Source organism: Zonotrichia albicollis, chromosome 1 (assembly GCF_047830755.1).
Source record: "Zonotrichia albicollis isolate bZonAlb1 chromosome 1, bZonAlb1.hap1, whole genome shotgun sequence".
Taxonomy (NCBI): domain Eukaryota; kingdom Metazoa; phylum Chordata; class Aves; order Passeriformes; family Passerellidae; genus Zonotrichia; species Zonotrichia albicollis.
This window is the reverse complement of record NC_133819.1, coordinates 96,629,044-96,638,351: the sequence shown is the minus strand read 5'-3', so window position 1 is coordinate 96,638,351 and position 9,308 is coordinate 96,629,044. Positions and strand designations below refer to the sequence as shown.

General features: G+C 39.6%; 1 protein-coding gene across 1 annotated transcript; it reads left to right on the top strand.

Moving 5' to 3' along the window:
* The first annotated feature begins 25 nt into the window (after positions 1–25).
* Positions 26–5,690, top strand: TIMM21 (translocase of inner mitochondrial membrane 21). Its single transcript, XM_014264331.3, has 6 exons — positions 26–477; positions 1,668–1,730; positions 1,830–1,927; positions 3,218–3,291; positions 5,034–5,139; positions 5,232–5,690. The coding sequence occupies exons 1-6, from the start codon at positions 189–191 to the stop codon at positions 5,322–5,324; spliced, it is 723 nt and encodes a 240-aa protein (XP_014119806.1). The 5' UTR covers positions 26–188; the 3' UTR covers positions 5,325–5,690.
* The last annotated feature ends 3,618 nt before the right edge of the window (positions 5,691–9,308 follow it).

Sequence of the window (9,308 nt, the reverse complement as noted above, 5' to 3'; positions counted from 1 at the left end):
GCTGCTCCGCCGTCCGAACATTTCCGCCGGGGTAGCGGCCAGCGGCGGCCGCCGGCGGTAAAGGTTCAGGTGGGCTCCTGAGCTGGAGCAGCGGCCATCGGGGCGGCAGGCTGCCCGGGCACTTCCCCGGCGAGCGGCGCGAACTCTCCGTTCGTGCCCCGGCCTGCCCTGTGCGGGCGGCGGGAGCCATGCCCGGCGTGCTGCCCCGCACGCTGCCCGCCGCCCTCGGGCGGGGCTGCCTGGGCCGCTGGCTGCTCGCCACTCGCGGCTGGGCGCTCCTGGGGGCCCGCACCCCGTCCTGCTCCTGCTCCTGCCCGGACTGGCGGCACCAGCCCCCGCTGCTGCTCGGCGCCGCCCGGCAGAGCTTTGGGACGCGGGCGGGAGGGCTGAAAGCTGCAAAACAGGGAGGTAATAGCAAGGATGTGTCCGTGCAAAGGGCGCTGAACGAGGAAACGCTGGTGTCGGCGGCTCAGAAAGGTAAGGCGGAGGATGCTGTGTGCTGCTCAGAAGGGCTGGAGACGGTTCCTTCTACAGCTAAAGTTTTGTACTTCCAAACATCAAGTATCTAGAAAAAAAAGATCTCAGCACACCAAGCTGCTTTCCTTTCCCATCGTATTGTTTGGAGCAGATGTTACACTTCTCTGTATGCATTGCACAATCAGAATAAATTATGTGACTTCTTCGAAACAGCCTGTTGATCTAAATAATTATCAGGCACAAGATATAATAACCTCTCATTTTCAGAAGGAAAACCTATCACATGCGGCCTGTCTGTACAGCTGTTGAAATAAGTTCACCTCCAACAAAATTGTCAAAGCTCTACATGTGATGGTAGTTTCTTTAGGGATTGCCTTCACTTTAGTTGGTCTCATTCACTTCAGTGAAAAGTGGTTACTACATAATTAGCCTCAGAAAATTTAAGTACTTTGAAATTACTTATGAAAAACACCTTCAACTGATTAGAAGACTGCAGGAGAAATAGTTATTAATGTTTCCTCCATAACTTATACTCCACTTTATCGCTAAAGGATAGTAGTCTCTTTCCAAGTACTCAAATATTTTGAAAAAGAGAATCTCCTATGACTTATTTTGTGGTATATACTGACACTTGTACTTTCGATCAAAATTGAAAGATAAAAACTAATCAGACAAACAGCAGTTAATGTTAAAAATTATTTTGGTGTAATATCCCCCTTTTTATTTTTCTATTGATTGCAAATTCATAAAATCAGTTCTTTTCAGTGGGTGGAACTTATAAGCTTTTACTTTTTTATTTTTACTTTTTTCTTTGCATAAGGATTTCAGTGGTTGTGGGTTTAGGTGGTAGCATGAATACTGCAGTTCTAAATCCCTCATTAGTTCCTGAAAAATCTGGCTCTCAAGCACCCAAAAAGTAGCAGTGATTGCTACTTTGGATCTTGAAAACATCTGGCAAACAAAGTAATAATGCTTAACACAGAGATGTAAACATGCCCTGTACAATATAAAAGATGTTCCATGGTCTCTTTTACATCAATGAGGCATTAAGGAAACTGTTACTGGAATTTTTTCTTCTGCTAAAATGTTATTTGAGCTACAGACTAACAAAAGAGCATTTATGTAAGAAAGTCATACAAGTGTTATTATCCAAGTTTGTAACTTATGTGTTGTTTTCTGTTTAATTTCAGTGAAAGAAGCTGGAAGAGACTTTACCTATTTTATTGTGGTGCTTGTTGGAATTGGTGTTACAGGTTATTTTTTTAAATTACATTCTTTATCAGAAGACACTTTTCATTAATTCCGCCTGGTTTGAAAAGTTTTCATTCCATCTGATATTGTTTCTGTTACAGGTGGTTTGTTCTATGTGATTTTTAAAGAGCTGTTCTCTTCTTCTAGTCCAAATAAGATCTATGGAGATGCCTTGGAGAAATGCAGATCTCACCCTGAGGTTGGTTTTTGAACTTTAGTCCTAAGTTTTTGTTTCTCAGTAGTTACTGTCTCTCTTCAAGTCAAAACTTTGTGCAAGGAATCTCACAAGCTGCGTGAAGCCCCACGTGGTGCTTGAGCAGTTCTGCCAGTGCTTTTAGCTGGCATGGGGTGCCTCAGCTCCAGAGCAAGCCTCCCTTAGGACAAGTCAGTGCAAGCATTAAGCTTGTCTGAACTAGCCTGCTAGAAGCCAGCTAACTGTGCCACAGAACAAAAACTGATATAAATACAGTGTGCCCTTCAGAGCATGCACTTGTGTCACCATACAGAAAGTCTTCGGGACTTTTCTGATTGCCTGCTAAATCCAGCACTTGAATTCTGCAGGTCAGAGAGGCCACTGGTCCCACTAAGCTGTGTAGAGCTTACCTGCTGCCTTTTCTCAGCACACTTACTCTATTGTGACAGTTCACTATGGTTCTGTCATTCTGTGAGGCACTGTGCTGATACCCAGGAATTTAAATTTTTCATTTGGAGCACAATTAGCATTCTTTTGGCTAACTGGAAAACAGGTGGAGAAGAGTCATGGGATCACATAGTTGTCATAGCTATGTGTAAACAAAAATCAATATGGAACTAGATTTTTTAAAAAAAAACTACTTCAGACAAAACATCCTTCAAACAAGGTTGCTACAGATGCCTTTGAGGATAACGTAGAAATTAAGTGACAAGTTGTTGCTCAAATAAAAATTAAGACTGCTTTGGAATGAGTTTGTAGAATTAAAACTTCTTTCCAGTGCTTGCAGAGTAAAACTTAACCTCCCCTTCTAACCAAATTTAAAGTACATTTAAGACTAAGTTGATCTACTCTGACTCTATAGATCAGAAAAAAGATTACTAAATTTTTTATTCAGTAGTGGTTTTTAGATAATATGAAGGGGAGTGCATTTGCATTTTCAACTTTGAAACATATTCTCTTGGAGGAAATGTGAGCAAATATTTTGTGCTTTTTTTTCTTTTTACACAAAATATCAGGTTACACGTCTTCATCTCAGAGAACAGTACAAATGGAGGATATCAATAGGATTTATTTTAGACATTTAATATGGCACTATAAAGATTAAAAAGGACTGGAATACAGAGGAGTTTTCCTTAAACTGTTTTCTTTCATAAACGCTTGTATTCTTGACATGTTAAGTTCTCCAGGGGCATTTTGTTAAAAGAAGATGCATTCACAGCAGAGGCAGGAACTGATACTGGAATACCTGTTTATATGTGATCCTTTCTGACAGCTCAAACCTCTTTTGTCTTGTAGATAATTGCTGTTTTTGGTGACTCTATCAAAGGTTATGGAGAGGCAACAAGAAGAGGAAGACGACAGCATGTCAGGTACCCCTTGGTGTATGCCCCATAAAGACATCAGTTTTTGCACAGCAAAGATATTTTTGGATCACAAGTTAGTTCTAGAGTGATGAACTGCATGTGACACATCCTGTCACTTTTGATTGAACATAGAAGTTTTTTGCAGTACCTCTTGTGTGCCGTACACCGTAAATGCCAATTCTGAGTGCCTCAAAACAAGCAATGTCTTCGTGGTAGACACAGAGCTCTCCAAAAAATAGGATGAGTCTAAAAATAGTAGTACAGAGGCCTAGGCTTGCATGGGGGAGCAGTAATCTGATAGAAGTTTACAGTCTGAAACTATACTGAACTGATACGCAAAATGCTTTTGGTACTTGAGGCAACATCTCTAATGTGTATTTAACAGAACATCTATCACCTTAACCTTTCATGAGTGTATCTGTTATTTTCCTTTTGAAAGAAACAACAGAATTATTTCTTACAAAACATAAGTCCTCCCTGCTTTATTGGGTTATTTGGCAGGAATGCATTCAATGAGGTTTCATATAGGATGAGACACATAAGCCCAGATAGAGGTTGAACCATGAAATTGAGATTTTTTATTTTTTCTGATGAAAGTGACTTTTACTCGTTGAAGCTTTATCTCTTCACCAGACTCTGTGACATAATGTTTAAAGTGAAGCTGCTGAATGAAATTGATGTGCACAAACATTCTGAGCACGTCTGTAAATAAGTAAATTTACTGTGAATCCACTTTCCTAGTATTTAATTTCCATAATTTGAATGCCTTGTATTTTAAATAAATTTTTGAGCTGAGAACTAGGTAAGATTGTAGAGTTTGCATCTGCACTATAAGAATGATTTTAAATATCTCAAAAATCCACAGGGTTTTCTGTGTATGAACACCTTGAATGTAAATTTACTGCAGTAAGGCTCTTTGATCATATTTGTTCTCTCTACCCCATCATGTCACTTTAAACTGTATTGCAGGTTTATTTCATAGTGTGTACCTGGGCATGCCTTATAGAAATAAAGATTGGTGCTAAACAGCAGTTAATAATTTCAGTAGGAAACATAAACTGGCACCAGAACTCTCATGGGATCATTAGTTTCCCAAAGTAGTCACTTTAAAAGTGATGTGCTATTTATTTAATACATGAGCATAACCCAACTCCAGCATTTAGGTTGGAGATCTCAAACAGTGCCAAAGTTCCACAATTTCAGCAGAACAAAATTATTGCCAAAGTAAAGCACATGGTAAGCTGTTCGTTTTGATTTGGTTTAACCAACCTGATAATTAATTTGGAAAAGCATGTTCTGTATGTTTTGGCTTGATGACTTAGTTTAAGTGTCTAAGAAAACTCTGGAAGTCTTGGTGGTGTGGGGTCTCTTTCTAGATTTGGGCTCCAAATCTCCAAGTCAGGGTTTTTTTTAGAATAAATACAAGGAATTTCCATGGTCTTCAGCAGTGGATTGCTTTTCAGTTTTGAGGGGAGGACTGGGGTGAGGACATTTAAGCATTTAATCTCATAATGCTCAGCAGCTAATTAGCTCTTCTAACTCCACTAGTCCTTAGGCACTCACAGTAAAGCTTGAGAGGAGCAGTAGAGAAGGAAGCCAAGGTAGCATAAGGACACCACCGGAATACACTTTCTTACAAAATAAGTAAGCAACTCCTCTAAGTAAGTTTTAAATTTGAAGTCTTAACTAGCATATAATCTGTATTCTTGCTGGGTGGTTGGGTTTTTGTTTTGTGTTGCTGTTTTTAGTCACATTGAATACGTAAAGGATGGACTGAAACACATGCGTTTGAAGTTCTATATTGAGGGCACTGAATCAGGGAAACAGGGAACAGTCCATGTGGAAGTCAAAGAGGTATGTACAATTGCTTGATACTCCTGACAAGCTTAGTCTTGAACTTAAACTACCAAAGAGAAAAAAACACTCTGAAATTCTTTTCTTTCCAGAATCTTGAAACAGGAAGATTTGAGGTTCGCTACATATTTGTGGATGTTGAGACGTATCCAAGAAGAACCATTGTCATAGAGGACAACAGATAGCCAACGATCAAAGCTGCTGCCTTACCTCACATTGGAAAATGGGGTTGTAGCCAGCCTACATATGGATTGTGTGGTGTTGCCAATTGTGTCTTGCAGCTTCAGGGCTGTGTCAAGGGAAGTAGCCTCTCAGGGCCTCCACTAAGGACTTTTGATAATAACAGATATGAGATTTAAAGTGAAACCAATGAAATATAGCCAAAGAATCATGGTAGATATTCTTTACATAGGAAAATAATGTCTCCTAATAAAGTTTATGCTGGGTAATACCCCTGCACACCCAAAACCTGAGTTTTCCAAGGTTTTTTCTCTTCCTTGGCTTGGATTTCTCACTACCATTGCAATAAAGAAAGGGTTAGTTTAACTGTAGACAGAACTCTACTGTTTTCATTTTGGATACCTTTGTAGGTAAGAAGGTAAAATGGTAGTGATGCAAAAGAGATCTGGGCATGTAAGGGTAGGAATGGTGGAGGCACACACCCATAAAAGCAACTGAAGATAAAGACTTCAATATTGGTGTCTTCTAAATAAGTTACCAGCAAGCAAAACATCACTACCATCTGCTCTTTCCAGTGTTTGCCATTCTGCTCCACATGGTTATAACAAGATGGGGGTTGGCCATTTCTCCCAGGCAGCTAGTGACAGGACAAGAGGACATGGCCTCAAGCTGTGTCAGGAGGGATTTGGATTGGACATTACCTTCAAAATATTTTGAAAACCACAATATTCCATTTAAATTTCTGTCTTTCCCACCTTGCCTGCGTCTACATGTGATAAACACACATGTGGTGTTTATCAGGGCATGTCTTTCATCCATAAAGTGTTCCACATTATTTTCTTTTACTGCCTGCATCACCTTTCTAGCTAAGATTTACCAGGATGCTTGTGTATATTTCATGAAAGGGGGACATAGCTGCAAAGGACATCACTTCTGTGTTGTGAAAAAGCTGAGAATATGCTTGATAAAATGAAGACAAAAGGTAGCAGAGGAAATCCACCTTTACCTGACCTGAGATGTGTTAGTGTTCTTAATTTGAACAAATGATAAATACAAGGCTCAAATGCTTTCCAATGCCAGTGGGAGAAAGCTTTTTGGAATTCTTTTTCTAGAACATCTCATCAGTGAAGAAAAAAAAAAAACTTCATAGCTTGATTTATCAACTTTGTACTGGCTAGACACCTATCACCAGCAAGATTATTTAAGCCCCTCAAAACTTCAGGAGTATTCAGGCTTTGGGAACTCATAACTTCTTTCCATTGTCCTCATGAGGCTGAAGTTCTCCTGGTCTTCAATGGAGTGGGGTGGCACCCATGCTTACAAAATTTTCTTAAATTCTGTTATATACAAACATATATGGAGGTACCTTAATCAAAATTAGATGAAGATTAGTTGAACAAGACATCTGGAATAGAGAACATTGATCTCTTGTGCAGTATCATCTTTCCTGGTGGTAGTTTGCACTGGAGGGGAACAGCTGCATTCACTGAGTTTAAACATGTTTTGTAATTTTACTTTTTGTAATTCTGATGTGTGTTAGCCTCAGTTTTCCTTATGAAGCTGCCCCTGTTTCACTCAGTCAGTGCACTACCAGCAAGTCGTGCAGAGGTCCTTTTCCATGGCAGGGAGCTCAGTGTTCCATCCTCTCACTGGAGGATATGAGGCTGGGGGACAGCAAAATAACTGAAGGGTTCACCTTCAGTTGTCAGTAAACACGAGCAGTAACCATTTCACTGTTTCCTTTTTAAAGCTCTTGCTTCATTTTCTCCTGGGAGAGCACAAAATTTACAGCACGTGCCAGCTACTTTCTCAAGTAAAAATGTCATGTTAATAAAATGTTGGGAAAAAAATCACTGCTAGCAAGTCAGAGCCAGAGGAATTACATTTTCATAGAAATTAAACACATTTTCCAGAGTTCAGTTTTGATTGTTGCAGAATTAGTAAAAATATATGTTCTCAAAACCCCTTTCTCCTTTATGGAATTGAAATATGTCACTCACCAGTGAAAGGTTGTTTTTCCAGAAACACTGTGTGGCAGACTATTCAAAACATGTTTTGGGTAGGTGTACAACTTGGTCTTAACTTTCCCATCTCTACATTAATTTTTGTGGATAGCAAAACCTGTGTATGCAGCCAATGTCCTTAGAGGTGTTTTGTGGGAATAATATTACTGTGTCATCTGTGTTTTATTCTAGGTCCTGTGTATAGTTGCTGTACAGTGACAAAAAGAAATATCCCTCCAGGAAATGAACTCAGTGGAAGCTTAAAAATATTAAAAAAAAAAGAAATCATTACTCTTTCTGTAAGCTTCAATAAACAGAATCTCTTGAAAAGAAAAAGTAGTTGTAGACAAGGAAGCAAAGGTGTTGTGCATGACTGAGTTTAAAAATAACCTTGATACCTAAATATTTTCTGCACAGAATTCAAGTTTCAACAACTGATTTAGGCAGTAGAGTCATGATCTTAGAAATGGTTGCAAACAAATGCATGTCTGGTACAAGAAACTTCAACAAACTCATTTAACAAGCAGAGAAGACTAGAATGTGAGTAAGACAATTACTGTATCACATGCCACCTGCAGGGATAAAAAGCCAAAGAAACCGTGCTGGGAGTTTCCACAATTGCAATTCACTTTGCTCTCAGTCTCATTCACACAATGGATACTATCCCCCCTACTACTTGTGGGATTATTCCAATATGTATATTGTCAGCAACCTAGAATGTTGCAGATTGTGCCCAAAAAACATTGAGGACACATTTTGAGTCCAAGCCTGCTTTTAGGATTCACTGCTGCTTGTAAACTGACAGAAGTAGGACAGGTAAGCACAGAGACTGGGGAGAAAATTTCAGGGGAAAAAAGTTTGAAAGAGGAAGCTTAAAGGTGATAGTAAGGGCTGATAACTGCTCTCTGTATATGGGGTTGTGAAGTCTACTTGAAGATCTGGAAGTTGGCACTGGAAAAACAAAAACTTGAAAGCAAAAAGATCTTTCCCCCCCTTTTTTGAGAGGGGAAATTTGCTTAGTCCCTAGAGAGATGTTCACTTGCTCTGAATAGGGAATAATAGAACTCCAGTAGAAATTTTCCTTGGGCATCTGGGAATGTATATTGTTATTATATACAGCGATTCCAAACAGTGCTATAAATAATTGAGCAGCAGAACTATTTGATAGTTTTTCTTAGTAAATTCTCAGGGGTTTTTATTCTGTATGTGTTATGTAAAATAATCTATAAGTAGGAATTATAGAAAAATGTGAATTAATACCATCCTGTATTCAAATTAAGTATATTTATATTTTAATGATATATCATTAAAAGATGAAAGTATAGCAAAAATGTTTCTCAATTTAAAGGAAACATAAACAAAATAGCTTTTTGGACTTCTTCTGGTTGTCCTGGGAGAAATATGATGTATTTGATTCCCTTCATCTCATATAGGTTATTGTGGAACATTGGTAACTCAACAAATAAAAATGTTAAGCACAGATACCCATTTCAGTAACATCAATGTGGAAAGTCCCTGTTTGTCTCTCAGGGTTCAGTATCAAAACACTGCACTTCATTTTAATATCTGTGTAAAAACCTTTTATCAGTTCTGGGAAAAGCATCGTATGGGAGGAATGCCCTCACCTGCTCCACCCACAGCCATCCTGCAGCAAATCAGCCTTGGCCAGCACCCAGAGCTTCTCCCCTATGGGGACCAGCAGAAATGAGAAGAGCAAGACAGGAAGATCACTTGCCAGTTGGTGTTGCAGGTGAACTAAACTTCAAAATGAGCTCAATTTATTGCCTTTTGCTGGCCAGAGTGCAGCGTGGGCAGCGTGCCGCAGTGGTGAGCACCCAGCAAGGCTGGCAGCAGCAGTGTCTCTACTGCCAGATCACGTACAGGCGTCTGCCTCCACATCTTACACCCTCCCAGTACTGTGCTGGGAAACCTTTTCAGGATAATCGTGTTTATCCAGCCTCTATTTAATTACAATTCCCCTTTATC